Below are 22,395 nucleotides of genomic sequence, written 5' to 3'. Positions count from 1 at the left end.
CGTTTCTATACCTGCAGGTGCCTTTTCCGCAACCCCATCTCCACTTCTGCAGTCCGTCGTTACATGCATACTTACCCCTGAATTTCGTCGTGTTATTCGCGGGTCCTTTATAAATAATTTAGCGAGCCTTTTAACGCCGGGATCTTTTGAATAATTGTAAAATTGTGCGTGTAATGCAATATAAGCTCAACGAGCCGTGCGTTTCCGCTGCGGTATTGCAAGCTCGAAATCGCGGTAGGTCGGAACGTTTTACACGAATCGACCCGAGTTCAACCCTCTCTCTTTGTGCGGTTAGACGATTATTTCCGGTTGAGCAAAATCTCCGGATAGGATATGTATATTTGCATTGCTCGCAGTCAAATTCACCTCGATTTCACACGGAAAGCTTCGATCCTTCGAAATTGCAGGAGTTTTCACATTTTCCAACCCCATTCGAGTTTACATTTCAACCGAGTTTCAATGTAAACTATATATATTTATATACGAATCCGAAATAAATCAGAACTATTTCCATTCGCATTAGCATTGAATGAACTTTTCTTTCGATGCCTCTTAAGAGAAGTCAATTTCAATTCTATACTATTTTGCCGATTCGAACTTCGGTATAAATAAACATACGCGCACACACACACACACACACACACATATACATACACACTATTCTATGAATATACAGTATACGAAGGTATTTCAGTGATCTGTTACTCCGCACTGCGGCAATAAGAGACGCAAACGTTCCATTTTACTCATAGCGTAGACGTATCAATGTGCTCGAGTGAATGATTCTTTGTTGCATGGCTTTGATGGATTACACGGTAACTGGGAGGAAATTATTTTTTATTTCTTTTTTTTTTTTTTTTCCACCGCACCACATGCCGCCTGGCTTAACCAGGCTCAACCCGACGTCCTTTATTCGCCGATAGAATTCCCGGGGGAGTCAGGACTTTGACCACAATTGAACGTGAATTTTGAGGAAAATATGCGGAGAGGAAATATTTTACGCGTCTGATTTTCACACTGCGACGAAATAACTTACGCCGTCTTATATGAAATAAATATTAATATGTTATGTAGAAAGACATTTTCCACTCGATTACCGCTCCATCGAATTATTCGCGGAATATTTTAATGGAATGCACTATTGCCCTCCCTGTTTCCTATCGAAGCGCTGACGACGTTTATCTGTATTATATACGAATGTATGTGTACATGTATTTATCATACGTCTATATTATATATATATATTATTATATATATACATATATGTATGTGGATATCGGTAGACCTTTATAAAGAAAAATCGAATATTTTTCTTGCATCGAGCTCAGAGAGGGTGGTGGTGCAAGTGCAATGCTCGTGTGTTGCGGGGTGAAAATATTTTCTCATAAAGTTTAACCTCGCGGAAAAATGGAACTGGAATATCGTTGTCTATATATACATATACACGTATGGGGAATGGTTGAAAGGAGATTTTTCCTTGACTGTATAAAACGTTTGAGTTCACTGCTGAAATCCGAACAAAATATTCTTGCAGATGAAGATACGTTGGTACGTTTACGTTACTATTTGAACGCTAATATTTTATTACACCGTGTTACGTAATTGCACGGCATAGTTGGAAACTTTCCCTCTCTCTCTCTCTCTCTCTCTCTCTCTCTCTCTCTCTCTCTCTCTCTCTCTCTCTCTCTCTCTCTTTCAACCTTTCGCGCAAGAAATTCCTTACTGATGGAATACGAGCTTTGCCAAAGTCTCGTGTCTTTACTTTACGCGCTTATACCTAGGAATTCTTCAAACTTTATAAGCTTCTAGCCGTTTACAGACTTTACGTGGATCCCCGGGGTATATAAGTCTGAAAAATTTATTGCGTAGGTTTGACATTCCAAACTTTTTTCACTCCATATCTAATATTTACATTTGCGAATCAGTCTCATCTGTTATTATACACATGATATTATTATTCTGTAACTTTCCAAACGTACCGAATTGCGTGAACGACATTTAACTCGTAATTTTTAAATATATCTTTTTTTTCGTTTTATTTGAAACGACATTTTTACATTAAATCAATTTTAAAACGGCTATCATATTGTGCAGATATTTTTGCCCCAATAATATTAGGGAGAGGGGGAGAAAAAGGCTTTTTAAGCGAGGAATAACGTTAGACCAATTTCGAATACGTTTCCAGCGTTTTCGAGTTTTTTTAAAATCCCATTTGATTGCAAAGGGGGTCCATTTCACTCGCTTCAACCCTCATATCCATGAGACTTTATTTGATTCTATAATTTTTTCGGTATAGCAATAATTTGCAAGAATTGTGAAAGAATGAGCGAGTGCAGCCATGTTGATTTTAGTGCAGCCCAATTGCACGACCTGCAGCGAAAAGCGAAGCGTCCTTAGATTCTTTGCGGTGAAGAAAAAGGAAAACGTGAAGAAAAATCTGAAATTTCACGCCATGGGGACTTAGCCGTAGTAGGTATCCAAGATCCGCAGGGTTGCTGACGTCTCCAGCAGCTTGCAGAGCTCGTCTTTTTACCTCGATCCTCGTTTTATCGGTCAAGTTTTACAAGCTTTTGCTTATGTTACATCCGTGTGTGTGTGTGCTTGCGTGGGTCGTACACTCGTTTCTTCTTCGTGGCATTTCGTTGCTGAAACGGTCGAGTTTTATGTTTGAATGTTTAACTTATTGCCAAACCGGTATTCCGATTCTGATCACGTGTAGGGTGGCTGCATATTCAAGATATAACCGACGATACCTTGGAAACGTTTATTCAATAACGTTTACGTATGTATTGTTCTCGATCAGGAAATAACAACGTCCATTCATTATTGTTGAATACTGCTTTGTTCAATATCGAATCACAGCAAGTCGGCCGAAAGCTCCACAGCTTTTGTCTGTGCAGACGTTATATTTTTGTAACGCGACAAATTCATGTTCATTGTATGAAAGAATCTTGATTTCTTATTAATATTATAACAATTCTTAGGGATAAAAAATTAGAAAGTAAATTAATGAAATAAGACTTTCGATATCGTACTTACGTTCGCACTTGTCACCTTTAAATTGAGTTTTTAAGACGACTCAAAGCCGCTAAGTGAGAATTAAGGTTTTACATTCACAATTGTACTCAAAGGAAATCATGAAAGAATGAGACTGCTTTTAAGGCTAATTCGAGATTAACAACGGTGTGCCAATCGTCGTTTCATAGAGCGTTTGACCTTTGAGGTACAAAGGACGTTGCATAAATTTTGAAATTTTAACTTTGAGCTTATTTTAAAAGCCTTCTCATACATACGGTAATGAAAATGTCGCTGGGGGATGGCTGGAAAAAATTTAACCTTGCACGCGAGGGACACAACGTGCAAAAAATGCGAAAACAAAGTGATAAACTCTATTATCAAATATCTACCTTATTTCTACCTTGAAAATAAGCGCTGGACCTTGAGAATTATTCTTACAATATTAGCTGAAATGCGAGAGTATTTATTTCATGGAACACGCACCCACCTTTGCATATTCAAAAACGAGGCTTAAGTGGAATTTAATGTTATTCATCCCTCGTCGGAAATCGCGTGTTCCCTTCATATTTCAAGCTCGCCGTTCCACCTCGACGTTGCACCGAAATTTTTATATGCATTCGGTTAATACATATATCTATGTATAACGGACGTGTCAAGGTAAGCTCGAATATTTACGACCTCTCGACGATATTATTCACGAGTTTATTTCGATAAATGGAGAAAATATTCAAGGCTTCTGGTTTTACGAAACTCGCTTCGGACGATTGGTCACAGGAAATTATTGATAGTTGGTCTGATTTCTAATTCACGGATTCTTCGAGTCTTGATGAAATAAAATTAGCCGCTGTTGCGTATGTGTGAATCCGAGAAAATTTTTGCACTCTGAAAAAAAGACTTTTATTATACAGCCTGAAATTTTTTGACAAATTTCTTTCGCTCATAAAAATTTTACTCAATTTTCAAATAATTTACCGTCAATTGATCACTATTTATTAAACATTACATATTAATTATTATTGGGATCCATCTTTTATTAACAACATAACAATAAGGGTGAACTCCTACTTCAGTATTCGCATGTCTTCCTACAATAACTATCGAATATCGGTTAAATTATCTTTATTGAATAATTCATTTAACACGTTTACGTGAAAATTATACTTTTCCATGTTCACGATACGTGTTTGTGGAGGGAATGATGTGCTTGACCATAAGTATATCGACGAGATAATAAAGCTGAGATTAAGGATGAGCAGCCAACTGTAAACGTTCGATTGTGTAACTGCTACCCCGATCAGCGGTTCTTTCTACGTATTCCCCAAAGTACAAGTAGAGAAACCGCGTGAAAAAGCCTCGGATGGTAAGCAGTAAGCTCCTTGGAAACAGCCCGAGGCTTTTTGTAAGAGTGAATATAAATAAAGTTCGGTGATGCGTGAAGTCTCACAGTTAAGCTGAGCGGTCTTAGTTTTGAAACTGTATTGCACTCATGGTTATGGTATGCATTTGGAAAGTACTCGAGTAACTCTACTACTGCGGTAGTTTACATCGCGTCAGAAAAATGTCAGACCGGGTAGTTTTATTTTTTTCGAAATATTTTAGACCGGGGCTAAACTCGTCATGAAACGAGTTATTTTTGACGAGGTTTAATCTCTCCAGAGGGACTTTTCAAACTGCAAAACTTATATTGAATTCTGCAGGAAAAGTAACTTTCAAAACTAAATCATAAAGTTCTGTAGGTGTGATATGTATATGTATGTATGTATACGGTTTTACGACGACGTTTATATTATACACTCGACACGCAGTCTTGTTCTAATTCATTTGCTTAGGCCGCAGAGATCATGTTCAAAATTCAAGCAACAGTTTGGTTTTATACTTTGATTGGTCTTTATGAGTGTCGGAAAGATTAGGTCTTGTGAGGTTTTACCTCAAGGTGATTACCCGCGGTTACGAAACTTCCTTACAAAAAATACTAGGAAGAGAAATTTCCTCGACATGCCTTTCAACCCTTTGAGATTCCCTCTTTTCAGTTTGGGTAAAATCACGTTTTTTAAAACTTTGACGAAAGACGACGTTACACGTTAACAAGTATAGAATTTCAAACTGTAGTTGGAATTTTACTCTCGATCTTGGACATACACTCATCATTTATCCGAGTTTCAAGTTTTTCAAATTACGATAAATGCAGAATACTTATTTTTGTAATTTAACAGTTTTTGCCAGAAAATTACTGAGAAATGCTGTATGTACAAAACAAAGAAGAGTTGACGGGCACTTTAATGTCCAGCCATTCAATCTTCCGATACTCGCTGTCTATCATATTGTTTTAGACAGCCAAGAGCAGGTTTCACATGAACAGATTTCAAACGATCAATTAACCGTCCATTGATAGAAGGACTCTAGAGAGTCGTCGAAGGTGGTCAAAGCGACCACGTTGTACCCTCTTCGGCCTGATCAGCTCGAGGGTGTTCCGAATTCCCCAAAATTGTTTCAACGAGAAATCCAAAATTTATGTGCGGTCGAATCGAATTTGTTCGAGCGTTCATTTACAGTATACATTTCGGTCTACCAGTGAATAGCTTTGCTATTAATTTACACTTGTCTTGAAATGAATGAATCGGTTTCAAAAAGGGTGAGAAAGGAACAAATTTCCAAAAAAATTCGTCGAAGAGAAATAAAAACGGAAGAAAGGATCAGAAGAAGCCGTTGTTAAAATTAATGAAATTGCATTAATTGAGTTGAAAAAAGATATCTTCTCAATCCGGTAATTTGGATTTTCGTTACTCAATTTTTCATCATTTGAATGACAAATTCAAATCAATCAATTCCAGTTTTACTCTTCAAGTTTTGAAGCTATAATTTTTGCTCGCGTGTTCAATTCTTTCACTGGACTGTGCGCGTCTGATGAAACGTTAATTTCAATTAGCAAATTTTATCGAAATCTGAAACATTAACGGATCGACATAAGTATACGAAAAAAAAATCTCCTGATTAGTTAAGTAGAGAATATTTACAGAATAATTGTCAATGTTTGAACTGCATCTCACTTTTGACTGTACACATAGACATATATATATATATGTATATATAGACATTTTCGTCCGTAAATCGTATAACTGTGCATTGTTGCCTTTTACGGGATGAATACAGAGGAGATAAACTTTCTTGATCAGATCGAAAGAGCTGAACTAACGGTCGTTGATGGTCCATTCCGAGCTATGCTGGTTATCCAAGAAGCGGGGCACGTCCGCAGGTGGTATCGACCTATTTGCCCGTAAATCGATCGGAGCTATCAACGGCACCTGGACCATCGGAAAGTGCCAATAAAACCAAAGAGTCCAACGGGATTCGTTTCATCTTCTTCCCCGATTTCACCTACAGTCATCCCGTATTTCTACTTCTCTTTACTCCAATCATTTTCTACTCGGTAACGTCAAGATTTTGTGTACCTAAGCATAATAAGCCAAAGCGAGGTACAAAAGGAGAACGAAGTAATAACCTCCTCGTCCATCATAATAAAGTCAACTCGCAGTTTATCGCGCTACGGGGTTTCGTAATGGATTCATATTTTACAGTATTAAAACTCACCCATTTTTTAGAATGGAAAACTTTGTCAAGAGGCGCCCCCCCTGATTTCTTCACCCTGCAGTCGTCTTTCAACCTTTTTCACACTTGCTGCCCAACGCGAAATCCACGGAATATTTCCGAGGGCCACCTCAAGAGCTTTTAAATTCCGTAGGAACGGCAGTCGCTTCACGCGATCCCTTGTATTTTTTTTTATTCTTTTTATTTTAAAAGGAAAATCAAAAACAGGGACGGGTGCAATCGTTTGTGAATTCTTTTTTTTTTTCACCTCTTGCTCACTTTACTCCATTTCATTTCTTTGCTCTTCTTCCACTCGATGATATTATCTGCGAAATGGTCCACGATTATTGTTATTATTATTATTATTATTACAGAGTTCTGAATATCGTTTGAATTGAAACGAAAAATTCCCTATTACGGGGCTGTAGCTAAATTTTAGCTCTTTATCACAGTTTCACGCTGCAATTAGTCATGGATATGACATTGCGGTTATCGTATCCTCGTGAAGATATTCGTTTTCCAGAACTCGGTACTTATAACTCTACTTCTTCGAGCTTTATATTCCATCAACTTCTCCTCCCCTCACAGCCACCCTCAATCCTGGGTTTTATGATAAGCAGGGCTTTCTCGCAACGTATATCAGAAATTCCAATAATTATTCTTCGCAAATCCCTTGAAGCAATTTCATACCCTCATCCATATATGCAATGATGTTCACGCCTCGCGATGTCTCTCTCTCTCTCTTTCTCTCTCTCTGTAACTGATCGTATACTCTCCTCCCACCCTCTTATACATATACATCTACCTACCTACCTACTTAACTGCGAATGTAGTACAAGACATACACATTTTACTCTAGGCTAGACTCGATAATCGATTGGTAGCTTACGTCGAGCGAAGATATCAAGTTTCTAGAAAACTCGGAGTGATCTCAACGGTCTGGATAGGAATACCCTGAGCTACTGTACCAATTCACTCTAAAAATCGTTTATTTAAAGCCGCGGTTGAATCAGCCTCGCTCGTTCTTCGGTTGCAGCCGGTTTTTCCCACTGAAAATCACAAAACTTTGCTCACGTTTTCTACGCTTCACATATATGTATATGTATACGAACATACGAAAGTTATAAAGTGAAAATCTCCTACGTATAAAGTATAATATAACGTAATAACATATATACTTATTGCACAAATCACAATATATTTTTTTTATACATATTTATAGTCTTGACTAATCTCGACGCGGGATAAAACGGATGTGTAATTGCAGAGGAAGACTTGAGCTTTAATTACGCTGTCCCCCCCCCCCCCCCCCCCCCAATCCCGCATCCCGCATGGGACTCAAGGCTTCGGATTTCAAAACTCGAACTTTTAATGGCTGGCGACTTCTGTAACGACGGGTTTGGTGCAGTGCACTCTCTACTGCAGTGTTGTGTTTCTAATTCTCTATACGTGCTTCGTGCTCTTGTTTGTCACTGATAATTAATTACTCGGTAATTCTGCCGTGTCATTCGTGCTGTTGCGGCTAACAATAAGAGCTGGGACCCCGAGGTCGAATAAAGGGCTTTATAGCTTTGTCATTTCTCGCCTTATCGCTGAATCTTCACGTCGTGAACATGCCTGAAGCGAAATGAAATAATGACGTCACGACAAATTAGTTTCCAAACTAACTTCTCGAGATTTCCTTGATTATACTCGTTGCGCAATAGATTATTATTCATATGACAATTATTAACCGGCATTTTAACAGGCACGTATAATAGGTCATATTGATAGTAACAATACAAGGATACAGTAAAATCAATTAGCTAAGAAATGAGAATGACAAAGTTCTGTACAACGATGCAGATATTTTAAACGTACGTGTAAGTTTTATTCTTAAAAATTGACAGTCTGAGTGCTATTCGTTGGGGTTCATGGATAATCAACACGATTGGATATAATTTCATTCTCTGTCGTTGTACAAATAAATCTAAATTACAAACCTGATTAAGAAATGAATTATCAGCGAGAAAAAAATTGCGTATTTATAGAAAAAGAGCAGCGTTTATTGACCTGTTCAGTATCGTATCTTCCCTTAATTCATCATACGGTTTTTACTTTAACACAAAATTTGCAAGGGATGTTGGCTTGAATTTTTTCTACTTTGGTTGAGATTTATGCGCTCAAAAGTGCCGGGGATGAATAAAAGTTTTTAGACAGTTGTTTCACCCTTTTAACCGAGCTCCTCACTCGCTCTCTAAGCACGTGAGTATCTCTTCAAGTTTTCTTTTGTATATCGCTCGTCCTTTTTATTCGGCTTGAAAAGGTGCACGGGAAAAGTGGATAAGCGGATAGCTTTTCAAAGCTCTGATTCAACCCTGCGTGAACTTTTACTTCAAATCGCATCGCCATAGATATTTCACGGAGATTTAATTTCGACTCGTGTCTTTTAATAGCACATGGATCAAAGTGAAGAGGGTCAAAGCGCGGCTTAATGTCACAACTATGGAATTAATATTTGAATATAATTCTTCCAAACATAGATATTGTTACAGTTATACCTATAGGTATGGTCTTCAAGTTCACCAAAGCGTTATAATTCTTTGTTTAAGGGGAAAATTTTTTCTCACTCGGCCATATGCGTTACAAAATAGATACTGGAATTTTGGTTATATACCAGCTTGTTCCCTATATACCCATAAAATTAATGGTTGAATATATTTTCAATGGTTCTTTGACGCTCTTCTATTACGGTGAAAATTACTACAGGATCTGGAGAGGCTTTTTTATTTTCAGAGACGCGTCTTTGCCAATTTTATCAATACGAAACTGAGCTTAAGAGAAGAGGCTTGAAATTATAGCGTCGAGAGTTGAGACTCAGCGATCGAAAGAATAGTTAAAGAAGAATGATTTCATGTTTCAGTTCAGTTTAACGTTATGGTTTATTATTTTCACTCTGGTTCATCATCTAGATTAATTGTTCGAGGGGGAAAGATCGGTGAATTCAGTAAATATTTTTCAATACTTACTAATGGCGCCATTCCGAAGAAGAGGAAATGTGTTTTCGACGGTATTACTTGCGTGTATTTTCGATTCTTTTTAGGGGTAAAAAATGTATATTTTGGCATTTGAAAAAATTGATTATTGTATTAGAATTCATCGAGCAATACATAAATTGTTAATTAGAGTATAAGACGGAGATAAAAATCTATTCGGCTTTTGACTGTAGAATATTATTAGATAATAAATATTGAATGCTTTATAAATTTCATACACGCACTCGGTAATATTACTTACGATTTCATTTCATGTCGAATTAAGCCTGAACGGCTGTAATAATATACCGAGACTTAGAATATAAATGTATATGTTGGTTGGATTATCCGTCGATAATATAGCGACGCAGCTACTAAAACATTTTATTCATTGATCCTCGTAACTCCGTGACTTTGAAATTCGAATAACGCTTAGTTTTCGACGAATTTAATCTGCCAAGTAATTTTGTCATTTTTTTTCTTTCACCATGAAGAATGAGGCACTAAATCAAAAAAAGATAGTTCCAACTTGCGATTTCAGTTTGTATTCAAGTTAGAGAATTATACTTGCCGCAAAGTTTTACGAAACTGCGATAGGTGTGCGATACCTTTTCTTTCCTCAAGCAGTTTACGTAACAGAGTCACGTATCAAATAGGCACGCCAGCGAAACCTTGACTTACGACATTAATATAAGTACGCCGCTGTTCGCAAAAACTTATTTAACGAAAATAATACCAACAAAAAATGCTATTATAGGTATTTATAACCAAGCTTTGTTTATGTGAACAAAGAAAAAGCTTGAAGCATTTCAAGATTTATATTTTCGAGCTGACATGTTGATTTAATTACAGTTTTTTTTTTTTGTATATTACGTAATTTGGCGAGTGGTTTTTTCTTCCTTTTTCTATTTAAAGAACGCGTTACAATATAAAGTAGTCAATAAATTTTTATCGAAAAAATCATACCGAAACTTACTTGAATAAATTGAAGGATAAAATTTATACGCAAGATAAAATGAAAATATTTGAAGTGGAAAAATTCTCCAGGGTAGAATTTCGTACGTGCCTCACAGTTTTCTTTCAGGATCCTTGTGCCGAAATTCGTACAAAGAGCGTGACTTCAATAAATTTTCGATAAATATTCTGACACATGTATTATGGACGTAGAATCTCGAGGCAAGATATTTTTACATTTAATACGGCCCGGAGTATGTCTTTGAATTAAATTTGAAGCGGTATCTCGAAGAAATTTCCAATAACGCTCTCTTTTATTGTGCATCCGTTGACTAGTCCATTATACTGAAATCACGTAAGCGCCAGGATTTACGAAAAGTCACATTCAACGGTTAAATTTGCTCGAAGGAAAGTCACGCTTCTTGCGGAAAATACGAAAGTAAAAACCTTGATATCTTCAGTTACTTCGATTTATTTTCATCTCTCGGTCATATCAATTGAACAGCAATACTTGACAAGTTTTTATTACATTCAAAAAGAATACGCCAAAGATTCTACGACGTTTTTCTCCAGACGGTAGATGGTTGAAATTGCAGAATGCGTATCATCTGTACGTGCAGACAGAAAATTGGATCGGTTTGAAACACCTACGGCCATGGAGCTGTTCGATTGACTGCAGATATATCGACAGAATTATCACTATCGAATATAATTTCGGCTCTCGTTTCCACAAATCCTCGGAACGTGAGTATATTCACCAACGAAACTGACCACCGCGCAAATTCGATAATGTATATATATAATTATTTGTAAATATATGTTTGTAGAAATTGTTGATAATGCGAGCCGCGCGTCCTGTGTTCGTAATTTCAATTCGCGAATAAAGTTGGAGAGTCCGATGGTTAAATAGCGAAGAAAATTTCACTGGAAGCTGCTAAATCGTATCAATAATAGACAGGGTAATGCAGGGGGGTGAGAAAATGCGAAAAGGGGATGCCAGTAGATCGGCAATATGAGTAATCGTTGATCGTCTTACGCTTGATAAAATGAAATAAGAAATGTTCGGATAAATATGATGCCTGAAAGCGTATAACAGGCTTGTGTTTTTTATCCGACATCTGAACCGAGGATCATAAGCTCTGGAAAATATCGTTACGAGCGGTTACCGGCTCGGGATAGTATATAGGAATCTCGTTTGGAATATCGGAAAAATGCGATACTTGGCAGGAAAATAAGGAAAACTCTTTTCATTAGTGGAAATGGCACTGCAGCAGCACTCCGAGGGGTGGATAAGCAGGCTTGGTTGGCCATCGCGCTACAGAAACCCTTCTATTACCGCTAATAGAGACATTGCGAAGTTGGTGGTCGTCCTGTACCTCATACGCATCCCGATAAACTGTGATTAAATTTTGCCTTTCTCCGGCATGAGTGAACGTATCCAATTCGAACTTTCGTTCCGGATCACAATTAACCCTTCTGGAAATTGGCTTGGGTTTTGCTTTGGTTTTGCGGCTAAAGTCAAGGCTAATTTTCTTTCGGCTCGAGCTACGAGCTAAAAAGTTATTCTGTTTGAGGTCGATTTTGTCGATTGCTTTGTTTGTGTAAAGGGAAGGCTTTTTTTTTAATTTCTCGTACTCGTATCTTCATTATTGTCGTGTTCTGTCGGTGTTTTTATAGCTCATGAAAATATTGGTTTTTCTTGTCGTTATCACTCTTCAAATTTATATATGCAAAATGTGATTCGTACTGTGTTGTGTACGAATTATTCTTGTTACATATGAAATTTGATGACTAGTTTTTACGTAAAATCTACTTTTAAAACTTTCCCATGATTCGAAGAATCGGGGGAAGGGAGGCTCAGCGAGTTAAAAATGTGGTGAAAGTTAGTTTTCCATTAGCAGAGTTAACTTGAGGTAATCCGTGAGTTCGCTTCGCGGGTGCATTTGACACTAGGCTTTTATCGCTTTAGGCATGCTAGTTTTTTTCTTGCTACAGACTTCGGTAAACTAGTAAGAAAATTTCTTCTTCTTCTTCTTCTATACAAGACAAGAAAAACAAGAAGAAAGAAAAAAGAAATATATTCGTTCCGATCCATTACAGAGGATTGATCCCAGCATAAACGAATTGGCAATCTTCGGAGGGATAACACGATTTTCAAAGCCTCATACCAACGAGATTTCTCCTGAGTGAGTTTTGCCGATTTCTGCAGTAAACCCCTGAGGCAACAACCTATACGTTGCCCCGGCGAGGTGCAGAGAGCACGAACGAACTTCGTTTTCGGTAGTGTAGAAAAACAGCACAAAATGAGACAGGCGATACGAAAAATAGTGCTCGAGAATCCCGAGACTTTGTCGCAAAACGTTTCAGAAACGACACGCGCAACGGCGAAGTCGCCGGAATAGCCCGCCTCGGTTCAAAATTGCTTCAATTCATTTCCGTTAGCTACATCGTACCTGCACCGTTTTGTTCCTTGTCAGTATATTTTACTACGATAGGTATAAATGTTCCATTGTGGGGTCGATACACGCCTACTTTACAGCGAAGCATTCGCTGCCTGGTGCTATAAGCTTCATGGCTTCTGTGAGAGTATTATACGTGTGCGACAATAAGAGCAATGAATTTTCGTCTCACTAGCTGGGAAGGAAATTTGACAGCGAGTAAAATTCCGCAGTTTCAACTTGAGGATGAAATTATAATGTGATAAGCTTCTGCGCTCAAGTTTCAAATTTTATTATAGTTTTTCCAAAAAAACATGTCAAATTATCGTTTACCGATAGACCGTTTGACTTTATTCTTTACTTTCTTTTTTTTTTGTCGCTAAGATCTCGTGTGAATTTTTCATATAGATATATATGTGTGTGTATGTATACGTACACATATACGTATACTTTATTGATATATAAGGTTTTCTCGTTTCTGGGGAGTGGAAGCTGTGACGGAAATATTTGAAAAGCTCAAGTTTCCTCGGCCTAAATCATTTATCAACTCGCCACGGATTTACAAAAAGATCTCCCCCACCTTCCACTAGTTAAAATGACTATGGGTATAAATATTACATCTGCAAGGATCCAGGGATTGGGCAAAAAACTTGAACTGAATAATGGTGTCTCAATCCAAGGGGGATCGGAGGAAGCGGGCGCAGGATCATTTTTCATCGTCCAGATTTCAATCGCGAAGAAACCATGATTCATGGTGATCGTGACGACCGATACGTATTGTGAACTGTCTTTACACTTTTCGTTTTACAATTATATATTTTCACCCTTGCGGTCTTTCGCGTGATTCTGACTCGCTGAAATACTTTGAGAAATGTGTTTTTCAACGAAACTTGTTCGTTCGATCCGACGCTGTTTAATGAATGTGAAAAGTTCGCGAAACCATCGTAATTACTTACCCTCAAGTCTTCGGGAATTAGAACATCGATCTTAAATACCATGCAACGGATGAGATTGACGGGTCAATTATAAAGGGGGGTTGAAAACTTCTTATTATTTTGAATTCTCAAAGAGTACGAAAAGTCTTGGAGCCTAATGAAAAGACCAGGAACACTAGATACGTTCCTGAACATGTGGGACAAGACATCGGCATGGGACGTGGGTAGATTGATATATAGTCAAGTCAAGTTCTCTCAGATCTGTCATAAGTCCTCCGACAGCGTCCAGACATAAGGTGAGACTCTGCAAATTTGCGTAACAGGTATGGCGTGTATGGGTTGAACGCGCGTTTTCAGAATGCGTCTCGTCATCAGCGACGCGTCGCAAAAATTCTCTCCCTCAAATATTTGACATCAAGGTAATAAGGACTTAAGTGGCTTTTAGAGTGACTGCCGTTACGTACCCCCCCCCCCTCCCCCCCGCCGCTATGTCTCAATGTACTCTTCCAATTAGCAATGGCCACCAAAGCTAAAAATGATCAATGCATCGATTAATCGAGTCCGAAAAAATAATCGAACGCGCCACGACTGAATCGGTAGAAATTAATTAATTAATCGAGTATTTTGTATTTTTTTTTAAACGGTGCAGATGAAACCAAAATTTCGTAAATTTTACCAGTTAGTTTTATTAGTGGGAAAGATTTTTGATAATTTATAGTATCATTCAAATTATTTTTCAATTTTAGGTGAAATGTTCATTCATCTTTTACTTATTATGTTAAGTAGGCACTTAGTAAGTGAGACAATGATAATAATTGATACTTTAATCATATAAATTAATATTGTATTGCGTCGTTCATGGGATTAAAAAACAAAAACTGGTTGTGAGGAAAAATGATCGACTTAATGGAAAATCGTTTATTTTCGGTCATTCTTAACAGTTCCAATTCTACACACAATCAGCCATGCATATCAACTATGCAGGCTAGTGCATGACTCGAAGTGCAGTGATCCGAATAAGAATTTTACTGCACTATAAAACTGGATACGATTTAAGTAGATTGTAATGAGAATATCACTTGCCTTTTGCTCGCATCTTCTGTTTGCTCCTTTTCATGGTCGTTGGATTACTCTCGTTGAGATTAATTTGTTGACAAGCTGGGTGTTCATACCCTCACGTATATATACATACAAACGTCATCATGCGTAGTCTGCAGAGGGTTGAAGCGAGAATGATAGATTGTTGTTGAAGTAATGAAAATACATTTGGTAACGTCACGGTTATACACATATGAAATAATAATAATAACAACAACAACAGCCAACACGTTTTGTACATCCATATACAGTACTTAGATTACACGAATCCGTCGTTTCGCCGGAGGATTTTTATCAGCGTTTCATCTCGCGAAGATCATGATATCGCAATGTTCCCAGCGCTGGTTATCCCCAGAATGTTGAAACGCTCGCTCGTTTTATTACCTGCGCGAAACATCCTGTCAAAATGATGAATGCTGGTGGAAATTGCCGCCCATATATATATATATATATATATATATATATAATACTTATACGACTGTAGATCATCGACCGAAAGGCAAAAATCAAAATCGTATATTTGCTATATTTCACATTGATTGACGTATATGCTACTAATGTTCTTCCATGTATAGTACATAATATGGATACGAGAAAATATTTTTGTGTGACAAAATACTAGCCGCATCGTTTAATGTGGCTTAAGTTTATGTTCAGGTACACGGATATTAATAAATTTTTGAAAAAAGCTGTGAAAAACAAAGCTTTGCTGCAATATGTTGAGCAAGAATCTGCGACAGTGTGTTGCAGTAAAATTCTTTCCTCGCTTCAGAAGTGGGCTCAAAAAATTGACAAGTAGATTCTCGGTTTTGAGAAATCTCTTGCCAAGGTATTTTATCTCAGGGGTTTAAAAACTTGAGTCTCACAGTATGGCGGATGCATTGATTGTATTTGCCCTGTTTGCGCGGATTTCCATAATCAAGGTATCGCATGCATGGAGAGACGCCCTCGGTACTGTTGGTACAGGGTTAATGTTGTACCGCTTGGTAACACGAATAGTTCCACACCGCGGTGTTGATTCTGTCGTTTTTGCGTTTCGCTGTATAACTCGTACCTACTCTTGCGAAATTAGCATCCATAGTGGTTAGTCAAGGAGTTCGTTGCATTTCGCGAACCGGTCAACATCGGCTAGGTATACGTATTTTTGCAAAAGCAACAGGCTATTATTAAAGTATGGCAGGTACTATATCGAAATTTTAAACATGCGAAAATAAAAAAACTAAACATAAATTGTTCGAAATATTTCGTTATTTTAGTTTCACATGTTTCAAATTTCCCTAAATCAGCTATTCGAAATATTCACCCTTTCAAGTTTTCACCCTCACCCAGTAAAATGCATCCTTAACGATCGAGCGGCGATCCTTGATGAATATTTCTCTGGTTGAGAAACTCAAGGCCGGCTGAAATCTGGTCCAGGATACCGGGCTAAAAACTACCCTCGACAAACATCGGTTCGACCGTCATACAGATGAGGCTTTTTTTCTCCGGCAACCCGGGTCCTCCAACCTCAGTATCGTTACATCCCCTTTACGACGCCGTATCGGCTACGCAAAGACCCTTGGAGACTTCGGAGCTGATTTCCATCTGGTAGACTCGCCGAGGGCATGCAAAAACCGACGATCATTAACATAAACAAGATAAAGGCGGCTTGCAGACTGTAACGGATGATATTTAGCTTTTTACATAGCTTTGTTTGATGACCGCGGGTGTTGTGCCATTATCCATTAACTTGGTGCGATATATCCTGTTTTAGTAATATTTAAGATAGTTATTAAGTCAAGTTAATTTTTCTTACGAAACTAAACTCTCATTCTACCCATCAATTCGGGTTACTTTTATTTTCACATCTTAGAATTCACTTAACATTTTATACCAATAACATTATAATTCTAGCAAGGAATAACATATTTGTAATATGTGACACTAGCGTTATATCAGAGTTGTGAAAACTCTTATTTACACCGAACAAAATTAAATATTGCCAAGACAATATATGTTATATCAAGTGAAAATTTTTTTTGCTTCGAGTAACTACCTGAGTATAGTTTTTTCACACAACGTAGGTAATTGAATAATAGATAATTTTTGCGAGTGGCTTTTTACTCAAATTTATTAAGTTATATATACTTGATTAGTATTAAAACACACGTTCACTGTTAATTTGACTAAATATTAAAAAGAGTGTTTAATCTCATTTTGTCCTTGGACAATGACGCGATAATTACGGTCTTTAAGGAAAAAAAAAAGAAAAAATACTGATTTGATAAAATTGAGTAGAAGCACGATGACTGGTCGTATTTCTCAAGGAAGGCGAGTCGAGCACCGATAACTTGAGCTAGTCGGCAGTCCATCTCCGTAAACCGCTATGAGTAGTCACGTAGTGAAGTTGCGTGGACTTGGTAGTCTTCGAGGTATAGTCGAAAGGAATGTTGACGGTGGTAGTTACTTGGCATTCAAGGGGGTTCCTTACGCCGAGCCCCCCATCGGGAGACTCAGGTTTTCCGTGAGTATTCAAGAGATTTGAGAAACGTTTCACGAGGCTTAAGGGGATGCCGTACGAACAGAACGGGTTCAACTTAACGGCGTTGTAAGCAGGCCTAATCGTGGCTGATGCGTTTGATTGTGAGCCATCTGTGATCAGCTGGTTGATCTTGCCACGTGGCTGCACCACGTGACCCAAGCGGTTTCTCGGTTACTCTTGCTTCGTGACACTTGAATTTTACACGGTGATGATAATGGGTAACAGATACGTTTGCGATAAGATTTGAAATATGAAACGTAACGAATAACAACGTGATGAATTTTGATTTTCTCGACGTAACTAATTAATAGATTGAAAAATAGTTTTGTTAGATAGAGTTTGTTTTTGTAGAAACTAGAACGATATTTTTTGGATTTTAAGAAAAATTACCTGTTTTTTTAAGATATTTATTGTAAGTAACGATTAAACAAAATTCAGTTTTGCATTTGAATCACTTTTATTGAAAAATAATAATTAGTAGTAAATTACAAATGTGTAAAATTGTGTAATTAGTAAAAATGTGTAAAATTTATTTATCTCAATAGAAACTAAAAAAAAAAAAATTATTTTTATTTTTTCGATGACCCGTGTAATCAACCTGTACTTGCAAATTCTTATGTAACTCGTGAGTTCCGATTATCACACTTTGATATTGCCCCGGAAATGTTACAGAACAGAGAGCTACTTACTCTTTATCTGCGTGCGAGTCAACAAGCACTGCGAGCATTCAGCTTAAGCTTTATGAGAATCGAGGCGCATTGAAAGAGAAAATTGCGCGCGAGGGGAAAAATTGGATGGTTCAAAAACCGAAAGATTTCAACCAATTGTCAATTATACTTTATAGCATATAATCTTTACGCATCTAGGCAACTATCACCGGACAGTTTATCATTCGTCGCGTTTCAGAGCTCACAGCGTTACTATTAATGACGGCCCAATCAACCTTGTCCTCACTGACTATGTAATTAACTCTGCTAGGACCCAGTCCCTTCAAAACCATGGTCCGGAATCAGGGACGCTGCAAAGTACGGGGCCCCGTGTGCGCAGTACGATTTTATCACCAGAAAAATTATTGGCAGCGACGATTGCCTCTATCTAAACGTCTACGTGCCTTCAAACGAGGAGAGACCACAACAAGGTCTACCGGTCATGGTGTGGATACACGGAGGCGGCTTCATAAACGGTTCAGGGGACAAGTTTCTTTACGGGCCAGATTATATAATCAAGAAGAACGTGATCGTAGTAACTGTTAACTACCGACTCGGCGTTCTTGGTGAATTGAAACCACATTCATTGCTTATAATTACTTTTATATGTATGCTTGAGATATGGATATTTTTTCACCATGGAAGTCTTACTTACTTTTATTCCCATTCACTTACTTTCGTGGAATATCTTAACGTAGGTCTATTCAATACATTACTTGGGATGCAGATGTTTACTGATTGTACACTGTCAAGCAGTGTTGATTTTACCGGGTTGATGAATTGCCATCTTCGCTTTAATCTCCCATCTCCTATCGCTGTCGTTGAATTGAGCACGTTCAGTTGTCAGACCTACGGATTATTCTAACTCTGCTCATTGTCACTTTGCCTCCGACGATTATCTTCGTAATTGAATTGCAGTGGAGGAAAGTCTGGTACATAGAAATCATTTGGAAAAGCATCATTTAAGAAAACGCCATTAGTATACTCAAGATTTTCATGAAATCTTGCAGGATTTCTCAACTTGGAGCACAAAGTCGCGCCTGGAAATCAAGGACTGAAGGATCAAGTGTTGGCGTTACAGTGGGTGCAAGAACACGTCGAGGCTTTTGGGGGAGACAAAAATAACGTGACGATCTTTGGCGAAAGTGCGGGAGCTGCTGCCGTTCATTATCTGGCTATCTCTCCGCTGGCACAAGGTGCTGATATATGCTCTTATCGCTAAAGAGGTGAAATCTAATAATCTGCATTAAAACCCCTTGAATTTTCAACTGAATTAAATATGGTTTCAGGATTATTCCACAAAGCTATTGCTCAGAGTGGGACTGTTTTTTCCCCGTGGGCCAGCATCCTCCAGAGTCCAAAAAATTTTGCTATCAGATTGCTGGAGTACCTGGGGAAACCATTTCCGGGAGAACGAGAAACCGTCGATTTTCTGAAGACGGTGGACTGTGAAAAGCTGATCGAGGCGCAGACAAAGATTCAGACGAAACAGGTACAGACGTTCCAGAATTCGTTGGCGACAATTAGCGGGCGGAGCAGAATTTTCTTTAGGATGCTGGTAAATATGAACGAGGACATAACGAACCGTGTCGTGTTTACAGGAGCGTGCTCAGATGGTATTGTTGTTTGGACCTAACGTAGACGAGGATGTTGCCGAGGAACCATTTCTTCCCGACTTCGTATCGTCTCCTGACAAGGCAGTTGTTAAAGTTCCTCTCATTCTGGGTTACACAGACCGCGAAGGAATTTTGTGTGCTGATGGTAATTGAATTACTCAATTCTGCCTGGTCGGCAAAGTATTACAAAAAAACCTGTGCCACCTAGTCAGTTCATTGCAGGGGGATTATCGGTATAAATCGAATTGAAACTGGGCAAGAGAGTCATAAGCAAACGCGCCATCTTACTACCTACGTTTCAAGTTTTGAAAATCTTGGTTCATGTTACCCTTTTTTAGAGTGTGATTTTTTTCAGCGTTGAACGAAAACACCAGTGCAAATATGAACGCCGATTTCAGCTGGATCATACATCCCCAAGTTTTGGCAGCCATGAAGCGAGATATGAAATTAACACCCGCGTATTTAAAGCAGGCTTATTTTGGCGACGAACCAATTCAACCGAAAAAAAGCGAGATGAATTTCGTCAAGTTCTGCGGTGATATGCAGTTTGTGAACGGGGTCCATGACTTGGTAAAAATACAAGTCAGGAGGAACGAGCAGCCGACTTACCTGTACAGATTTTCATTCGACAATGGTTTTTCACCGTTGAAAACGCTTCTGAATGTGTCGCACATTCCTGGTGAGTTACGAGTGCTGTTTGTTCACGGAACACTAGCAAGATCTTAGGCGAGATTATGATTTGAAGAGGAACGAAAATGTTTCATGCAACATTAATTTATGCAGGCGCTTGTCACGGGGACGAAATGTCCTACTTGTTTTATCCCCACGGACTAAGCAATCTTGGTATTGAACCACCGCCGGCAGAATCGAAGGAACGACTGCTTATCGAAAGGTTAACACAAATGTGGACGGACTTTGCCAAGACCGGGTGAGTTGATTTTGTCGGATTTTCGTTTTCATCTCGATGCGGAATTTTCAATAATGCTTGAAAAAATAGCTTCTACAATTCATACTTTTCGACGACTGTGAGATATGCTGCAATTGGCTAACATGATTTGAGTATATTCTCAAGTATAATGCCGATTGAGAGCGTTTCTTGATTAAATTTATCCTCGACTTTCGTGCCGAGTTAAGTATAACAAGACTATTTGTCGATTCTGCAGAATTCCCGTACCAGCCGAAACCGAATTAGTGAAAACTAGTTGGAAGCCTGTACAGAAAGTCAACGAATTGCATTACTTGGATATCAACGAAGAGCTCAAGTCAGCTCTGAACCCTGATGCTGCTGAACAATTAATCTGGAACAAACTACCTAACAAATTATGACATCACAATTATCTCGTGAAATACCAAAATTGAACGTGATTTTATAGCGCAAATCGCCCGGTCCAGCACACTTCGGATATAGTAAATACAAATACATACAAGTATTATTTATTGTAAACAATTAGAAGTTGGTTTGACTGGACTAAACAAAGTAAAGACAAGTACATATGGTAGGTCCGGTGTATGATTGTACGGATACGATGGGTTTACTGGAATGAAAAAAGATGGAAAGGTTTACCTTACTGAATACTGGTAAAAGTAATTCTTATGGAAACAAAAATTCTACATTCATTTTAGAGAATTCTTAATAAAATGAGGTATGAGGGTCCATTAATATCGTTTCTGTATTCAGTCTTAACATCTTTAATATTCTATAATATCCTGTTTATCTACAGAAAGTTACTTCCCACTCCCTGGAGATGAAGTACGAAGTGTTTCCGACATGCGGATGCCCGAAATCTACCCCAAACTTCGACAGGAATTCTAAGCTTGTTTTACCGCGGAAGTCTGATTCACTTGAGTTGGAACGGGATTGAGATGTTTGCGTGAAACTGTTTTGAACTGCATGGTTTTCTCGCAACGAAAAAAGGTTTCCTCGCAACGAATCATCTTTGCCCTTGCCTCGCGATTTTACTGATATATATTTCTGCTGCAATGATACAAAATAATATGTATTGGATTGGAAAAGTTGTGGTAATATTTTTCAATTAGAACTTAAAAATAAGTGCAAAGTTAAACTTAATTGTGGCTTGGACTGATTTTGTGCAGCATTACGATCTATCGTAAGATAATAAAATATCCGCTGGTGTTATCACTAGAGTGACACTCAATTCGATTTATCACTCGAACTTTGTTATTCTACTTCAAATTACGAATTGAAAAACAAACGTGCAGTATAAAAATACGTCGAAACTGTACTAAGAAGCTTCCGAATGAGTTAAGATGCGCAAGTCCATGTGACCTCAAATCTTATTTTTCGAAAATATGTTAGACCATAAAAAGTTCGTAACTTTGATTGAAAACATTTTTAAACATACTGCATTCAAATCAAAGGGATTGCTCAAGATTGCAAACAATTATCCAAGGTTGTTTTTTGCAAGAATATCCAACAGAAAACGAAAAAGCGATTTAAGATTCTATTTTAACATACGGGAGTTACGATGATGCAGCAGTTTAAACTGTA

The 22,395-nt window shown here is 38.0% G+C and overlaps 2 protein-coding genes across 6 annotated transcripts in view; one reads left to right on the top strand and one right to left on the bottom strand.

The window, feature by feature from the left end:
* LOC124405446 (calcitonin gene-related peptide type 1 receptor-like) overlaps nt 1-22,395 on the bottom strand; it is a 146,747-nt gene that overhangs the window by 10,922 nt on the left and 113,430 nt on the right. The gene's annotated exons all lie outside the window — the stretch shown is intronic.
* LOC124405435 (juvenile hormone esterase-like) lies at nt 17,365-21,291 on the top strand. The gene is made up of 8 exons (XM_046880312.1): nt 17,365-17,545; nt 18,542-18,836; nt 19,281-19,466; nt 19,560-19,762; nt 19,872-20,031; nt 20,242-20,565; nt 20,670-20,814; nt 21,050-21,291. Exons 1-8 carry the CDS (start codon nt 17,408-17,410, stop codon nt 21,210-21,212), a joined length of 1,614 nt encoding a protein of 537 aa, XP_046736268.1. The 5' UTR covers nt 17,365-17,407; the 3' UTR covers nt 21,213-21,291.

This window comes from Diprion similis, chromosome 4 (genome assembly GCF_021155765.1).
Source record: "Diprion similis isolate iyDipSimi1 chromosome 4, iyDipSimi1.1, whole genome shotgun sequence".
NCBI lineage: Eukaryota > Metazoa > Arthropoda > Insecta > Hymenoptera > Diprionidae > Diprion > Diprion similis.
Note: the sequence above shows the minus strand (reverse complement) of the source record. Positions and strands in the feature narration are given on the sequence as shown.

Excerpts from the sequence above, each read along its gene's own strand:
- LOC124405435 (XM_046880312.1), top strand. The coding sequence starts at position 17,408 with ATGAGTAGTCACGTAGTGAAGTTGCGTGGACTTGGTAGTCTTCGAGGT. Across the intron at positions 20,032-20,241 it reads AGGAATTTTGTGTGCTGATG|CGTTGAACGAAAACACCAGT; the intron begins GTAATTGAATTA and ends GATTTTTTTCAG. Across the intron at positions 20,566-20,669 it reads GAATGTGTCGCACATTCCTG|GCGCTTGTCACGGGGACGAA; the intron begins GTGAGTTACGAG and ends TAATTTATGCAG.